Here is a 19,367-nt window from a genome sequence, read left to right as displayed (position 1 = left end):
GATAGTTATAGTTATAGGAATTGAATCAAAGTTTGTATATGAGTATTACCTTGATTTATAATGATATCTTATTGTAAACAACAAGGATTTATTGAGGTTGGATGATCACTTTAGAAGATTGGAAGTGAGCTAGTTAACTTGGAAGTATTCTTGATTTTATGAAACTAGAACTTGTAGAATTTATGAAGAACACTTAGAACTTGAAGATGGAACTTGAGAGAGATCAATTAGATGAATAAAATTGAAGAATGAAAGTGTTTGTAGGTGTTTTTGGTCGTTGGTATATGGATTAGATATAAAAGATATGTAATTTTGTTTTCATGTAAATAAGTCATGAATGATTACTAATATTTTTGTAATTTTATGAGATATTTCATGCTAGTTGCCAAATGATGGTTCCCACATGTGTTAGGTGACTCACATGGGCTGCTAAGAGCGAATCATCGGAGTGTATATACCAATATTACATACATCTAAAAGTTGTGTATTGTACGAGTACGAATACGGGTGAATACGAGTAGAATTGTTGATGAAATTGAACGAGGATGTAATTGTAAGCATTTTTGTTAAGTAGAAGTATTTTGATAATTGTCTTGAAGTCTTCCAAAAGTGTATAAATGCATATTAAAACACTACATGTATATACATTTTAACTGAGTCGTTAAGTCATCGTTAGTCGTTACATGTAAAAGTTGTTTTGAAACCTTTAGGTTAACGATCTTGTTAAATGTTGTTAACCCATTGTTTATTATATCTAAAGAGATGTTAAATTATTACATTATCATATTATTATGATATATTAATATATCTTAATATGATATATATATATATATATATATATATATATATATATATATATATATATATATATATACAGTTAAATGTTGTTACAACGATAATCGTTACATATATGCCTCGTTTCAAAATTCTTAAGTTAGTAGTCTTGTTTTACATATGTAGTTCATTGTTAACACACTTAATGATATACTTAATTATCATTTTATCATGTTAAACATAGTGTATCAATATTTTAATATGATTCATATGTATTTAGTAAGACGTTGTTATAACGATAATCGTTATATATATCGTTTCGAGTTTCTTAATTCAATAAACTCATTTTTATGTATATCACTCATTGTTAATATACTTAGTGAGATACTTACTTATCATAATCTCATATTAACCATATATATATCCATATATATATATATATATATATATATATATATATATATATATATATATATATATATATATATATATATATATATATCATCATCATGTAGTTTTTACAAATTTCTAACGTTCGTGAATCGCCGGTCAACTTGGGTGGTCAATTGTCTATATGAAGCACATTTCAAATAATCAAGTCTTAACAAGTTTGATTGCTTAACATGTTGGAAACACTTAATTATGTAAATATCAATTTCATTTAATATATATAAACATGAAAAAGTTCGGGTCACTACAGTACCTACCCGGTAAATAAATTTCGTCCCGAAATTTTAAGTAGTTGGAGGTGTTGACGTATCTTCTGGAAATAAGTGCGGGTATTTCTTCTTCATCTGATCTTCTCATTCCCAGGTGAACTCGGGTCCTATACGAGCATTCCATCGAACCTTAACAATTGGTATCTTGTTTTGTTTAAGTCTTTTAACCTCACGATCCATTATTTCGACGGGTTCTTCGATAAATTGAAGTTTTTCGTTGATTTGGATTTCGTCTAATAGAATAGTGAGATCTTCTTTAGCAAAACATTTCTTCAAATTCGAGACGTGGAAAGTGTTATGTACAGCCGCGAGTTGTTGAGGTAACTCAAGTCGGTAAGCTACTGGTCCGACACGATCAATAATCTTGAATGGTCCAATATACCTTGGATTTAATTTCCCTCATTTACCAAATCGAACAACGCCTTTCCAAGGTGCAACCTTAATCATGACCATCTCTCTAATTTCAAACTCTATATTTTTTCTTTTACTGTCCGCATAGCTCTTTTGTCTACTCTGGGCGGTTTTCAATCTTTATTGAATTTGGATGATTTTCTCGGTAGTTTCTTGTATTATCTCTGAACCCGTAATCTGTCTATCCCCCACTTCACTCCAACAAATCGGAGACCTGCACTTTCTACCATAAAGTGCTTCAAACGGCGCCATCTCAATGCTTGAATGGTAGCTGTTGTTGTAGGAAAATTCTGCTAACGGTAGATGTCGATCCCAACTGTTTCCGAAATCAATAACACAAGCTCGTAGCATGTCTTCAAGTGTTTGTATCGTCCTTTCGCTCTGCCCATCAGTTTGTGAATGATAGGCAGTACTCATGTCTAGACGAGTTCCCAATGCTTGCTGTAATGTCTGCCAGAATCTTGAAATAAATCTGCCATCCCTATCAGAGATAATAGAGATTGGTATTCCATGTCTGGAGACGACTTCCTTCAAATACAGTCGTGCTAACTTCTCCATCTTGTCATCTTCTCTTATTGGCAGGAAGTGTGCTGATTTGGTGAGACGATCAACTATTACCCAAATAGTATCAAAACCACTTGCAGTCCTTGGCAATTTAGTGATGAAATCCATGGTAATGTTTTCCCATTTCCATTCCGGGATTTCGGGTTGTTGAAGTAGACCTGATGGTTTCTGATGCTCAGCTTTGACCTTAGAACACGTCAAACATTCTCCTACGTATTTAGCAACATCGGCTTTCATACCCGGCCACCAAAAATGTTTCTTGAGATCCTTGTACCTCCCCGTTCTAGGATGTATTGAGTATCTGGTTTTATGAGCTTCTCTAAGTACCATTTCTCTCATATCTCCAAATTTTGGTACCCAAATCCTTTCAGCCCTATACCGGGTTCCGTCTTCCCGAATATTAAGATGCTTCTCCGATCCTTTGGGTATTTCATCCTTTAAATTTTCCTCTTTTAAAACTCCTTGTTGTGCCTCCTTTATTTGAGTAGTAAGGTTACTGTGAATCATTATATTCATAGATTTTACTCGAATGGGTTCTCTGTCCTTCCTGCTCAAGGCGTCGGCTACCACAATTGCCTTCCCCGGGTGGTAACGAATCTCAAAGTCATAATCATTCAACAATTCAATCCACCTACGATGCCTCATATTTAGTTGTTTCTGATTAAATATGTGTTGAAGACTTTTGTGATCGGTATATATAATACTTTTGACCCCATATAAGTAGTGCCTCCAAGTCTTTAATGCAAAAACAACCGCGCCTAATTCCAAATCATGCGTCGTATAATTCTGTTCGTGAATCTTCAATTGTCTAGATGCATAAGCAATTACTTTTGTTCGTTGCATTAATACACAACCGAGACCTTGCTTTGAGGCATCACAATATATCACAAAATCATCATTCCCTTCAGGTAATGACAATATAGGTGCCGTAGTTAACTTTTTCTTTAACAATTGAAACACTTTCTCTTGTTCATCTTTCCATTCAAATTTCTTCCCTTTATGCATAAATGCAGTCAAGGGTTTTGCTTTTCTGGAAATGTCTTGGATGAACCTTCTGTAGTAACCAGCTAGTCCTAAAAACTGGCGTATGTGTTTCAGAGTTTTCGGGGTTTCCCACTTTTCAACGGTTTCAATCTTTGCTGGATCCACCTGAATACCTTCTTTTTCACTATGTGACCGAGGAATTGAACTTCTTCCAACCAAAATGCACACTTTGAAAACTTAGCGTACAGTTTTTCTTTTCTCAGCAACTCTAGCACTTTTCTCAAATGTTCTTCGTACTCTTGATCATTCTTCGAGTAAATAAGTATGTCATCGATGAAAACAATGACAAACTTGTCAAGATATAGCCCACACACTCGGTTCATGAGGTCCATGAACACAGCTGGTGTGTTAGTCAATCCAAACGGCATAACCATAAACTCGTAATGACCGTAACGCGTCCTAAAAGTAGTCTTTGGAATATCATCCTCCTTCACCCGCATTTGATGATATCCAAAACGTAAATCGATCTTCGAATAAACAGACGAGCCTTGTAGTTGATCAAATAAGTCGTCGATTCTCGGAGGTGGCTAGCGGTTCTTGATGTTAAGTTTGTTCAACTCTCGGTAGTCGATACACAACCTAAATGTACCATCTTTCTTCTTGACAAACAAAACAGGAGTTTCCCATGGTGATGTGCTTGGTCGAATGAAACCACGCTCTAAAAGTTCATGTAACTGACTTTGTAATTCTTTCATTTCGCTGGGTGCGAGTCTGTATGGAGCACGAGCTATTGGTTCAGCTCCTGGTACAAGGTCTATTTGAAATTCAAAGGATCGATGTGGGGGTAATCCCGGTAATTCTTTCAGAAATACATCGGGAAATTCTTTTGCGACGGGAACATCACTGATGTTCTTTTCTTCAGGTTTAACTTCCTCGATGTGTGCTAGAATGATGTAACAACCTTTTCTTATTAGCTTTTTGCGCCTTCAAACTACTAATAAGATTTAAGTTCGCGTTGTTCTTTTCTCCGTACACCATTAAAGGTTTTCCTTTTTCACGCATAATGCAAATCGCATTTTTGTAACAAACGACCTCTGCTCTCACCTTTTTCAACCAGTCCATGCCAATTATTACATCAAAACTCCCTAACTCGACTGGTATTAAATCAATTTTAAATGTTTCATCCCCCAGTTTAATTTCTCTCTCACGACATATATTATCTGCTGAAATTAATTTACCGTTTGCTAATTCGAGTAAAAATTTACTATCCAAAGGCTTCAATGGGCAACTTAATTTAGCACAAAATTCTCTACTCATATAGCTTCTATCCGCACCCGAATCAAATAAAACATAAGCAGATTTATCGTCAATAAGAAACGTACCCGTAACAAGCTCCGGGTCTTCCTGAGCTTCTGTCGCATTAATATTGAAAACTCTTCCACGGCCCTGCCCATTAGTATTCCCCTGATTCGGGCAATTTCTAATAATGTGGCCCGGTTTTCCACATTTATAACAAACAGCGTTGGTATTACTTGCTCCGACACTATTCGTTTCGGCATTACTTGTTCCGACATTATTTGTTCCTTTAGTTCTGTTAAACTTTGGTCCGTAGACCTCACACTTTGTCGTGCTATGACCATTTCTTTTACACCTGTTGTAAAATGTCGTGCAAAACCCCTGATGATTTTCTTCACACCTATGACATGGCTGTTTTTTATTTTTGTTGCCGTTGTTGTTATTGAGGTTTTTGTTTGGATTGTTATTGTTGTTGAAACGGTTGTTGTAGTTGTTGTTGTGGTTGGGATGTTTTTTGTAGTTATTGTTAGAATTGCGGTTATTGTTGCGATTGTTGTTGCGGTTGTTGGGATAGTTGTTGCGATTGTGGTTGTAATTGTGGTTGTTGTTGTTGTACTGGTGACTCTTGTCACCGTTTCCTCCCACTTCCTCTTGAGTTGTTTCGTGTTGTCTTCTTCGACGGCCTGCTCTTTAATTCTTCCCTCAATCTGATTTATGAGTTTATGAGCCATTCGACTTGCCTTCTGTATAGAAGCGGGCTCGTGTGAACTCACATCTTCTTGAATCCTTACTGGTAACCCTTTTACAAATGCGTCAATCTTCTCTTCTTCATCTTCGAATGCTCCTGGACACAATAGGCACAACTCTGTGAATTGTCGTTCATATGTGGTAACGTCGAACCCTTGTGTTCGTAACTCTCTAAGTTCTGCCTTGAGTTTATTGACTTCGTTTCTAGGACTGTACTGCTCGTTCATCAATTTCTTGAATGCCGACCACGGTAGTGCGTAAGCAGCATTTTGTCCTACCTGTTCAAGATAGGTGTTCCACCACGTTAACGCAGTACCTGTGAAGGTATGCGTAGCGTAGTTAACTTTGTCCTCTTCAGTACACTTACTTATGGCAAACACCGATTCGACTTTCTCGGTCCACCGTTTCAATCCAATTAGTCTTTCGGTTCCATCAAATTCCAAAGATTTGCAGGCAGTGAATTCTTTGTAGGAGCATCCTACACGATTTCTTGCACCGTTAGCTGCATTGCTAGATTCAGAGTTATTGTTGGTATGTAGCGCAGCCTGCACTGCGGCTATGTTTGCAGCAAGAAATGTACGAAATTCCTCTTCGCTCATATTCCTGGTGTGTCGAGTAGTCGGTGCCATTTCCTTTAAAATAGCCAACTAAATCAAGTTAATCATACAGAATATTAAGAGTAGTCAATAGTATTTCGTAGCATAATATGAACTCATTTATAAAAGCTTTTTCTTCATATTAACGTTTTATAAGTTTAAATTCAGGTACTACCTACCCGTTAAGTTCATACTAAGTAGCTAATATACAATTCAACTACTACAATTCCATATGAAAAAATTGTTTATAATAATATATCATATACAAATATTCTTCAAACTCACAACTTCGCTATATTACATATATCATGAAATATAGTACACTTTGATACAGGACAGTTTTGAAGATAAACCTAGTTAATACGCAAGTTGTTCAGCAAAGGAAATAAAGACACGTAATTCATAAGTCCAGAAACAAGTCATGCATTCTGGTTTTACTAAGACGACCTCCCATTCTTGGTCTTGTGGAAAATAACCGTTATGACCATTGGCTAGGAAGCATGTTGTAATGTCGTTAAAAGGACGAGGGTTTCGTAATGTCCAACAGCCCCGTAATAATCTAAAAACCTTGTTTCTCACCCCAACTACTGAATTCATCACTTGTGGGAAGGTTTTATTTAAAAGCTGCAATCCGATGTTCTTTTTCTCACTTTGGTAAGAAGCGAACATCACTAATCCGTAAGCATAACATGCTTCTTTATGTTGCATGTTAGAAGCTCTTTCTAATTCATGAAATCCTATGTTGGGATATGTTGAGTCAAAATAGGTTCTTAACCCGTAGCGTAAAATTGCATTTGGGTTCCCCGCATTCAATGCTTTAAAGAAAACACGGCGTAACTTACGGTCTCCCCAATGTGATATACCCACCTATCAAAGGAAAGCCTTTTATAAACTAAGGCATTTCTGGAAAGTCTTTCAAATGTTTGACAAGTTAATTTCGCCATAACTAAATGTGCTGATGAATTCTGACCAACTCTAGACAAGATTTCCTCAATCATATCCTCTGGTAGGTCTTCTAAAATATTCGGTTGTCTACCCTTAACATCTATTTTGTTTTTATACTATAAAATAGACAAGGATTAGATTCGTAAAAGATAATTACTAAATAATACAAACAATATTTACATAGAACATAAAAGTACAAGCACACTACAATACATATAATATACAACATGATTACAACCCTCTAATCTGAATCATATATATATATATATATATATATATATATATATATATATATATATATATATATATATATATATATATATATATATATATATATATATATATATATATATATATATATATATATATATATATATATATATATATATATATAATATTTGGTTGTCTACCCTTAACGTCCATTTTATTTTTATACTGTAAAATAGACAAGGATTAGATTCGTAAAAGATAATTACTAAATAATACAAACAATTTTTACATAGAACATAAAAGTACAAGCACACTACAATACATATAATATACAAAATGATTATAACCCTCTAATCTGAATCACTGGTTTCTTCTTCTTCAGACTTGGTTCGTTTTCCTAATTTTCTAGGAATATATGGTTTTTCTCTAATACGAGCCGTCGTTTTTCACAATGGTTTAGAAAAACCTGGTGGTTTAGAGGTTCCCGGGTCATTGTTATATTTTAGGAGATACGGATGTTGCCGATACATATAAAGTTCATCGGGATTGGAATCGGGTTTCTCTATTTTTATACCTTTTCCCTTATTATTTTCTTTCGCTTTATTAAATTGGATCGAGGTAATTTCTATAACATCATCGGAATCCTCATCGGGATCCGATTCATCGAAAAATTGGTAATCTTCCCAATATTTTGCTTCCTCGGCGAAAACACCATTGACCATTATTAAATTTATAATTAAATCGATGTGGGGTTAATTGCTGGTAATGTCGGCCATAAGGAAAATTTAAAGTCAGATTGCTAAGTAATGGAAGTGCACGTGTAACACTTTTGTCTCGGTTTCAACATTATCTCCAGCATAAAATAATCGTTTTCAGCTTTTTGTTTGAACAAAAAAAAATAGCAGGTGGCGGTTGTGGTTTCAATCGTAGCAACAGGAGTATAACAAGGCATACAGCAGGTAAATAAAAAAAACAGCGATTGTAATAGCAATGAAAAGTTTTCGATCAGGAACAAGCAGCTAACTTTTGAGCTTTTGGAGTTGAACTCGATTAGAAACAGTAATCAGGAACAGAATGAAAGTAGCAGTGATAACCTAAATGGGTTTGTAGTGGTTGGTGGTGACTATTTCATGGGTGATGGTGGGTTTGCATAAAAGAAGGTGAGGTGATTTAATGGGTCTGGTTGTTTTCTTAGACAATATAGAGAGAGGGAAAGATGGTGGTTGTCAAGGGACTGCAACAGCAGTAATGGCCGCTGTAATTGTGGCTTGTTTTGTGGCCTGGTTCAACAGGAAACCGAATAGAAAGATACACAAAGAAAACTTAGTGGTTACGGTTTTCAAAACAAGGATGGTGATGGTGATAGGTGGTGGTCCGTGGTGATTCTAAATTAAGTGGGTTTTATAACGGTGATGGGTTATGTCGATGGTTTGTAAGTGTGTTTAGTATGTGAATTGTTATGGGTTTCACTTGGTAATAGCAACAGTACCTCAAAAATATTTGGTTTTTTTGAGTGATCGAAATAATAACAGATTTCAGAATAATGGTTTTGTTTTTGGTTGAAGATGGTGATCTTCATCGAATATAAGAAATATAGATATAGGTATTTGGGTTTCATGTGGGAACTGAATGAGCAGAGAAAGAAGAAAGATATAAAAGGTGTTTTGGTGTTTTGTAGAAGGATAAGTGGTAAACAATCAAACTGAATCATTGACATATTAATACATTGAATCAAATGAAATGATACAATAATTCAACCTTTCAATCAATTAAGCACAGTAATCTTAATAATAATTCACATTCACGGATTCATTTAACGAATTGAGAATTGAAATATATAATATAATAATAATTATAATATAATTTAATTATAAAACGTGTGAATTGTTAGCCGTTGTCTACTATTTCATTTACGGACTGAAATTCGTGCTCCGTTGATCATCAGTGGCGGATAAAAAGTCTTCAGAAAAATCCCATATTTTTACATTAATTATCTTTATTTATTTCAGTCATTATGGTATAAAATTGGTCATTAATTATTGAATAAAATTTAAATCAATGTCCACGCTCGATCCCAGGTAAAATATAAAAAAAAATGTTGAAATTTAATAACTAGATCCTAAATACATTTATAATAAGCCTATAATTTATATCACTCATTTTCGGATCACCGTTTATTTTAGAATCATATAAGTTTGAATTTAACTTGCTTAATATCAATCGGAACATCAAACGAGTATTACAATCATTTATTTAATATACTTTATTTTTATATATAGATATGTTTTAAATAATTATAATAATATCCTATATTTATTTATATATATATATATATATATATATATATATATATATATATATATATATATATATATATATATATATATATATAGACACACACACACATATCTATTTACAATTAATTGTTCGTGAATCGTCGGAAGAGGTCGAAAGTCAAATGAATATATGAAACAGTTCAAAATTTTTGAGACGCAACATAACGGACTTTACTTATCATGTTAGAATTTTGAAATTGTATCGTGAGTTTGGTTCAAAATTAGTCGAAATTTTCCGGGTCGTGACAGTACATGTCTCGAAACACAAAGTACATGTTTTCTAAGCGTACGAGAGGACGTTCGAGAAACCGGAACTGGGACATAAGTCTAGCGTCAATGTACGAGACAACAGAGCTAAATTTACAAGTCAACTATGCACGAGAATATAATATAATATATAATTAATTAATATATATTATATATATAATTAAATAATACGTCGACGAACTAGATTACAAAGTTGCATGAGCTGGAAAGGGGTGTTTCGTGATCGCGGCATTATCACCCTTTAAACCTCCGCGATCGCAGAGGTAATGGGACCTGGAATGGGGATATAAAACCGAGTCGTTTGCTGCCTGATCAAATCATTCAATCTCTCTAACTATATATACACTCCGTAATTATTTTATTTATTTTATTATTAATATTATTATTATTATTAATAATTATTATTATTAATCTATTTATATTAATATTAGTAGTATTATTATTATATATACATAAAATACTACGACGGAGTCTTGCTCGAATGTTTTCAAAAACGAGTTTTTGAGCGGGATGAAGCTAGGGAAATTGTGGGTTATAGCTATGGAGGTTATGGGTAATGTTCATGGGTACCATGGGTGAATCAAAGGCTAACCTTTCATTTGTCATCTCCGTTGCGTCTGCATGCTTTTCCTACAATATTGAACCACAATATTGATACGTGAGTTTATAGATCCCTTTTTAATTGCTTTTGCAAACTATATTTTTGGACTGAGAATACATGCACTTTATTTTAAACGCAGTGGACACAAGTACATACTTAATTCTACACTGAGTTTGAACCGAATATCCCTTAGCTTTCTTAACTAGTAACTGCCGGTTATAAGAACTAGTGTGCGCGAGTAGTTGTATACGGATCCATAGGGCTTGACATCCCCGTCCGTTCCAGGTATAGAGACCCTAGCCTGAACTATAAAGCAGACGTATGCTATTTGTGTTTAGTACACGTTGGTTTGCGTGTATTGTACATGTTGGTTGCATGTATGTTAAAACAGGTTTACTTATTATATACACGTTAAGTTTAGTTACCAGGGTGCTCAATTTCGTAGAATATTTTGATAAATGTTTTGGATGAAACAACTGAAATCTTGTGATCCACCTTTATATACAGATTATGCAAAATATTAAAACTATGAACTCACCAACCTTTGTGTTGACACTTTTGGCATGTTTATTCTCAGGTTCCTAGAAGTCTTCCGCTGTTTTCTTATATGTTATACAAGCTATGTGCATGGAGTCATACATACTTTATTCGAGAAAACTTTGCATTCACAAAATCATCATCATGTATCTTATTTTGACTGCATTGTCAACGGATGTATTATTGTAAACTATTATTTACAGCGATTGTCTATATGTAGAAATCATCAGATGTCAAAAACCTTGGATATATATATTCAATTGATAGTGTACCTTTACAAAACAATGCAATGTTTACAAAACGTATCATATAGAGGTCAGTACCTCGATATGAGACCAGATGTCATTGTATTCGTCCATATGGATTTGGACGGGTCGTCACATAAATTTTGATTGTTAATTTTAAATATTGTAGCTTGACACATATTAAAAAATATAATTAATATATGTTTTATTCATTTTATTATATCATAAACATGAGTATATGATTGAATAATATTTTTCATGTCACTTTGAATTATTTAATGATATATTTTTTTGAATACTTTAGTTTACATATACTTCATGAATAAGATCTGCGGGTAAACCCGCCACCGCGAATATCCATGGATACGGGCATGGATCTAAAAAATAAATCCGTTAACCAAGATCCGCGGGCTAATGGATCATCAAAAAATCCGCGGGTGCGGGTGATGGATGCAGTGAATTCGCGCCCACGACCCGTGGGTGCCATCCCTATATAAGATGTTGACAAGTTATTGATATTGCTTATTAGAATGGACCTATTCGAAATAAAAGAACTAAAAATATATTAGTGAATAGAACATATAGCTAATAGGTATTGTAAACGTGATGTACAACACATACACACAAATATTAAAATGCTATTGTTATTGCCTCACCATTCCATATGATGTGTACAATCTATCTATAGATAAATGAGATGTAACCTAGCGTAAGAGATACATTAAATGGGCTAAAATATAATCCCAACATACTAGATGGGCCAAGAATAAATATCGTCTAACCTCTCCCGTAGTTAGAGCGGGAGAAGAGCTGACACTCAAACTAGATCTGAATTCTTCAAATAATGAAGTCGGAAGGCCCTTAGTGAAGATATTCGAATACTGGTATTGAGAGGGCACGTGGTAAACGCGAAGTTGTCTCATAGAACTCAAATCCCGAACAAAATTGATGTTTATCTCAATGTGTTTGGTTCAATGATGTTGAATCGGGTTTCCAGAGAGTTACACAGCACTTACGTTGTCACAATAGACAATTGTAGCCGAGAAGAGAGGACAACGGAGTTCTCTAAGTAAGTTACAAATCCAACAAGTCTATGCTATGACATTTGCGACACCACGGTACTCTGTATATGTCATTATATGATCATGATATTTCTATATTTGAATTACTCTAAAAAAGAGTTAATTTTTCATATAGATATTGCATGATTTCGATTATTAGATAAAAAGATGTGACTGATTAGGTTTTTGATAAAAATTCGCATTTGATATTGCTATTCAAGAAATGTTGAGTTTACAACCTGATCACGGCATGTAAATATTGGAAAAGATCTTGAAATTTTTTTAAGTTTTCATTTAGATATCGCGTTAATCTGACGGGCGGATCAAAAGTTATAAATGATACATTTATCATATTGTTACCTTAAAAATCGTTCTTTGAATCTAAAATTAATAATTAAAGGTTTTGATTTCTTGTTTATAAAAAGTTGATTATTGAAATATACTGATTTAGTAGTTAACTTTTCATCTAGCACACTTGGTCATTTGTCGTACGGTTTTAAGGTTACGACTAAAACTAGATTTGAGATTTTGTTATGCGTCTAAACCGATAATTGCTTAAAGAATCTGTAATTGTGGAAAAGCAGTAAGGTTTAAAGGTCTGATCTTTTGGATAAAGTTTTAGATCGAAGACATTCCAATTTGTGCCAACATGATTTGATTTTCCATGTGTTAGATATATTGAATACAAAAGCATGATTTAGTTTGTTGTCTAAACTGCTAATTCTGACTTCGTAGAATAAACTGCACTAAATCTAAACCAAATGTTATCATTTTTTTTTACAGTAGCTAGATTTACTTGTTCTCTAATTTATCCAACTGTCCTAGTAGTGTTTTTAAATTTCAAGAATTATTTATAAGCTTTTCGCTTTGACTACGCGTGCAGAAACTGACATGGTAAAACTTGAATGCATCTTGAGTTGTATAAATGTTTAGATAGTGAGATAAGACTTTTTAGAAAGCTATTTGATTAATGTATAGATCTTGAAAAGATGATAATGCCATGATAAATACTTTGTGAGAAATGTCTGTTTATTTGTCAAAACGGTCATGCATGCATTATCGAAATGTACTAGAATCTTGGTTGATGGTACTTGGAGGTCAAGGCTTACTTATTGACCTTTTAATTGAATACTTGACCAACATGATTGAATTTATGAGAAAGTTGACTTGCATTGACTGTGTTGACCTTAGTTGATCATCAGGTAACATGTGTTGACTTTTTTTGATTTTGTGAGTCGGATTCGAGCAATATGATTTGTTTACACTATGAACCGACTTAGTTGATGAATACTTATTGACCAACATATATTCTCTAGGTTGAGTACTAAGGTCAAGAACTGTCCGCTTACTCTATCGTGTGTTAAATATTTTGCTGAGCTTTCAAGGTGAGTTCATAGTCCCGACTTTTAAATTTTTAAATATTTGTACATGGGATGAGATGCATGCTACTATATGTTTTACAATGTAGACACGAGTACTAAATTTTATATATACAAGAGTTACTAGAAGAAATTCCTTAGCTCGAATACGTTAATACTTATGCGCGAATCATACAGACAAGTCTGCTGGGTTTGACAACTCCACCCTACATTAACAGAGGTGCATGTTACTTCGTAAACGATACACTTGCCAGGGTGTGCACTTAGAAAGGGTAAAAGAAGACTCGTAGGTTACTATGAGAAGTGTTAAGCTTCATATTTTAAATGTTCATGCATGTATATGTGTTTAAACAACCTTTATAGTGAAATGTCGTGGTCTATACTAGTCCATTAATTGGACTACAAGGAAACTGGCCCAATGGAAGGTGGGTGTGCGACCCCATATAATGGGCATGTTGCTTTTCGAATCTGGGTGGTCCACGGAGATTGTTTAATGCACATGATCTATTTTGTCCACCATCATTAATTTGACTAATATATACAGTACCATTTATTTGACTCGTAGGTACACGTCGGGCTAATAATTGTTGTTGGGCCGCTATTATATTAAACAATGAGCCTGGCAATTACCATGCTGTCTAGAGATGGCATGTGTACATTAAGTTGTTTATTAGAATGCGCACCTCCAAAAGCATGGTGGAGATTGCGACATTTGTCTACAAAATAGCAGTAGCCTCGGTTAAAGTTGCGGCATACCTGCGGTGCATTAAATGCACTTGATTGGGGTTGAGAATTTCTAGAGGTGGGCGTTCTAGATTGAGAAATGAGGATAGTAGGATTTGACGAGCTATTGATTGTGATAGTGCAAATTTTTCTCGACAATTGTATCTCATCCATGGTGAGCATAGAGAGAATGGTCTCAAGATTCGGAAAGGGTTCTCGGTGACGAATTGCGTGAGTCGCATGAGGAAATTTATCGTGGAGTCGAGTGATCGCATATGTCTTTTCTCATTACATAGACAATCAATATATAGTACATGAATTACAACAATCATCCCATATGCCAAGGAGGGATTTAAGCTACATTCTAAGAATACAACAATCGACAAATCCTATACTAAAATACTTTTATGAACTAATTATAGAAAGGGAAATATACACACTAATATGCCCCCGTAGTTGGAACGGGAGGTAAAGTATGAACGTTCAAACTGAATTTGAATTCTGTAAATAATTGACTAGGCAACCCCTTAGTAAAGATGTCAGCATATTGATAAGTAGTAGGGACGTGAAGAACACGAATGTCACCTTTAGCAATCTTATCACGCATGAAATGTATGTCAATCTCAATGTGTTTGGTGCGTTGATGCTAGACCGGGTTAGTACAAAGATATACAACACTCACATTATCACAGTATACAAAAGTAGCATGAGAAAGCGGTGAGTGAAGCTCGCAAAGTAAGTTGCGTATCCAACATGTTTCAGCAACTGCATTAGCAACCGCACGATATTCAGCTTCGGTACTGGAGCGGGAGACGGTTGCTTGTCTTTTAGAAGACCAAGATAAAAGATTATCACCAAGGAATACACAATACCCAGATTTAGATCGACGAGTGTTAGGACATCCCCCCCCTGTATGCATCATAGTAAGCTGAGAGTTTCGTGGTAGACGATGGAAAAATCTGAAGCCCATTATCAATAGTCCTAAGAACATAACGCAACACGCGTTTAAGTGCATTAAAATGAGGTTCCCGTGGGTCATGCATGGATAAACACAATTGTTGAACCGCGTATGTAATGTCTGGTCGGGTAAAAGTCAAGTACTGAAGAGCACCTGCTAAACTGCGGTATAATGTGGGATCCGTGATCGGAGGTCCATTAGGTCCAAGTTTGGACAGAGTATCAACTGGGGTAGAACACGGCTTACAATTTGACATGTCAGCCCGATCCAAAATGTTAAGAGCATATTTCTGTTGGGATAAGAACATGCCATGTGATGTACGAGTAGCAAAAATACTTAAAAAATAATTCAGTGGCCCAAGATCAGTCATGAAAAATTCTTTGTCAAGCGAGGTAATAATCTTCTGTAAAAGAGAGGTGGACGAAGCAGTGAGAATAATGTCATCCACATAGAGTAGTAAATAAGCAATATGAGTCCCATGCCGGTAAATGAACAGCGATGAGTCACAACGGCTATGTTGAAAACCAACACGAAGAGCATATTGGGAAAATCTATGAATCCAACACGAGGAGCCTGCTTAAGACCATATAATGCTTTGCGAAGATGACACACATAACCTGGTTTTGTTGGATCATGAAAACCTGGAGACTGATGCATGTAAACAGTATCTGTAAGATCACCATGTAAAAAGGCATTCTTGACATCAAGCTTGTTGGTTGAATGTGGGTTAATGCACTAAACGATAAACTTAAGTATGATTAACCAAAGAATATGTTTTGATGATGACATATACATATTGTGACGACCCGAAAATTTCCGACCAAATTTAAACTTAATCTTTATATAATTCCGACTTGATAAGCAATGAATTTTAATAAATCTTGAACCTCCGAAAAGAGTTTTACACAAGCTTTTGGTCACCCTTTTATTCCGACGATTCACGAACGTCATAACTTGATTTAATTGTTTAATTGTTTAATTATTGTGTATATATATGGATTTATATATATTTAACTTGAAAATATGATAATTAAATATCTCATTAAGTATATTAACAAAGTATTATATATATATATATATATATATATATATATATATATATATATATATATATATATATATATATATATATATATATATATATATATATATATATATATATTTTTCATACTACTAATTTAAAGAGTTTTCAAACAATATATATATATTACTATTTAAACGACGTAATTAACTTATGTTAAAATGTATTTACATATAAAGTATTACGAGTGTAAATACATCCTTACAAGTATTAAATACACTTTATAATATACCAATACATATAAAGGATAGCTATACTCGTATTTTCGTTCAATTTCCTCAAGAATTCTACTCGCATTCATACGGTATTTTTACCCGTATTATACACAGCTTCTAGAAGTATTTACTATTGGTATATACCAATAGAAATCTGCAATTATTTGTGTAATATGTCATCTATGACCTAATCAATTTAATATGTCATCCATGACTTAATACATTTTAACTTATCTTAGATATTTTCACTAAAAACCAGATTTTCAAGCCTATAAATAAGCACAATTTCTAACTCATTTTTACACATTCATTTTCCAAATTTTACTTTCAATTTTCACACACACTTGCAAGAACTCTCTCAAGTTTTGTTCTACTACTTCTTTCCAGTAACTTTACATTCAAAACTTGAGATAAAAACTCTACTTCAACTCTTGTTCAATTCATATGTTTATAGCTATCTATATAAGAGTTTATAAACTAGAACGTAGTTTAGTTGATTCTAAACTTGTTTGAAGAACTAATCTAATCATTCTAATTTAACTCTAATACCAATTATTTAATTGTATTATGATGTTATATTAAGTTAATATAAGAACTTATAACTTGTACATATGAAGAACACCTTGAAACTTAACATATATCGTTTAATCTCCATTCGGTAAAAAGCGGGCTGTTTTGGGTTGAGAATTAAAAACCTAACTTAGACTTTGAGTTCGAGACTAAGACTTTGGAAATATGTTAATATATGTAAATAAGACTTCCAGTATTTTTTCATGATTTTAGACAAAGTGAAAGTATTTTATCAAAAATCATATATTGGGTGGGTGCCGGGATTCTTCTAAATCTGTCCACCGGCACAAAAAGAGGGTAAAACTCTAAATATTATTACATGGGCTGAAATTTTCGAATTGTTTTTGAAAAATTAACTTCTTAAGGAATCTATAGTAATTTGATTCACTTTAAGTTGTAATGAATATTTGGCGAGCAAAATAAAATCTACTAAAATTAACGTTGTATGAACGAAATTTATATTGTAAAAACTATATTAAACATATCCTTGCTAACTTTTCCTATATCCTATATATATTTGGACATGTTATCATTAGTATAACAAAATATTATAATCTTAGTTAATTTCGAGATTATATATATATATATATATATATATATATATATATATATATATATATATATATATATATATATATATATATATATATATATATATATATATATGTATATATATATAATAATCTTGGTACATTCCATGACAACAAGTATACAATACGTTTTGATAAATCCTAAGACAATAAGTATACAATACATTTTAATAAATTCTAAGATAATACGTATACAATACGTCTCTGGGTTGATGCAAAGACAATACGTATACAATACGTCGTGGGGTAATTCTAAGATTATATATATACCGATTATTGGACTGTTGGACATTTCGGACTATTTTGGACTACTAACAAAGGACTACTAACATAAAAATGTTAAAAATTAATACATAATTATTCTATGAACTTGTTTTATTTTATTCACATGTCGTATTATTATCTGAATCATTATTATTGTTATAGGTTCGTGAATCCAAGGACGACGGTCATATTTTTAATAAGCTGAAAACTTATTATTAATATACTTTTACTACCGTGAGTATATAGTCCCATTTTTAAACTCTAAAAATATTATGGGATGAGAATACATGCATTTTATATTTTACGCTATGGACACAAGTACTTAAAATATATTCTACGTTGAGTTGTACCACCTTGCATATCTTCCCTAATAGCTTGGTAACTAATATTTACATGTTGTAAGAACATGTAAGCGCGAATCCTATTGATAGATCTATCGGGTTTGACAACCCCAACCGGGCTAGTCGCTCTAGTATTGTAAACGGGTGCATAGTACTTCATTTTTAGTATACTTGGTACAGTGTAGGGAGATTTCATAATAAAGGGAATATGCTACATTTATGGTTAAGTATGGTTACCGAAGCGCTCAACAACTTATAGAATACTTTTATACACTTGCGAGTGTACATATATTTATAACTATGAAATCTTGTGGTCTATATTTATATCGATGCTAAACCTATATATCACACCAACCTTTGTGTTGACTGTCTAAGCATGTTTATTCTCAGGTCCTTAAGAAAGTCTTTCGCTGTTACATTATCTGAGCAAGCTGTACATGGAGTCTCATGTTTTTGTTTAAATGAAGTGTTGCATTCAATAAAACCTTTGTCATGTATTATATTCGAAAGTTATGTCATGTGTGTAGTATTTGGTAACCGATGTATCATGTAGTGACCCGAACTTTTCCATGTTTATATTTATATATATATTAAATGAAATTGTTATTTACATGATTAAGTGTTTCCAACATGTTAAGCAATCAAACTTGTTAAGACTTGATTAATTGAAATAGGTTTCATATAGACAATTGACCACTCAAGTTGACCGGTGATTCACGAACGTTAAAACTTGTAAAAACTATATGATGACATATATATGGATATATATATATATATATATAGTTAACATGATATTATGATAAGTAAACATATCATTAAGTATATTAACAATGAACTACATATGTAAAAGCAAGACTACTAACTTAATGATTTTGAAACGAGACATATATGTAACGATTATCGTTGTAACGAAATTTAATGTATATATATCATATTAAGAGATATTCATACAT

At 33.3% G+C, this 19,367-nt stretch overlaps 1 protein-coding gene across 1 annotated transcript; it reads right to left on the bottom strand.

The window, feature by feature from the left end:
• Positions 1–8,472: 8,472 nt before the first annotated feature.
• On the bottom strand, positions 8,473–15,609 carry LOC139889614 (uncharacterized mitochondrial protein AtMg00810-like). Its single transcript, XM_071872558.1, has 3 exons — positions 15,296–15,609; positions 15,078–15,219; positions 8,473–8,526 (listed from the first exon to the last, which is right to left on the bottom strand). Exons 1-3 carry the CDS (start codon positions 15,607–15,609, stop codon positions 8,473–8,475), a joined length of 510 nt encoding a protein of 169 aa, XP_071728659.1.
• Positions 15,610–19,367: the final 3,758 nt, after the last annotated feature.

The sequence above is a fragment of the Rutidosis leptorrhynchoides genome, chromosome 1 (assembly GCF_046630445.1).
Source record: "Rutidosis leptorrhynchoides isolate AG116_Rl617_1_P2 chromosome 1, CSIRO_AGI_Rlap_v1, whole genome shotgun sequence".
Classification (NCBI taxonomy): domain Eukaryota; kingdom Viridiplantae; phylum Streptophyta; class Magnoliopsida; order Asterales; family Asteraceae; genus Rutidosis; species Rutidosis leptorrhynchoides.
The sequence above is the reverse complement of the archived record's forward strand: the minus strand, read 5'-3'. Positions and strand labels throughout refer to the sequence as shown.

Coding starts and splice junctions, on each gene's coding strand:
- LOC139889614 (XM_071872558.1), bottom strand. CDS start 15,609: ATGTCAAATTGTAAGCCGTGTTCTACCCCAGTTGATACTCTGTCCAAA. Junction 15,220..15,295: donor GATGCATACAGGGGGGGGAT/GTCCTAACACTC, acceptor GTCTTCTAAAAG/ACAAGCAACCGTCTCCCGCT. Junction 8,527..15,077: donor CTTTTGTATACTGTGATAAT/GTGAGTGTTGTA, acceptor CTGTTGAACCAG/GCCACAAAACAAGCCACAAT.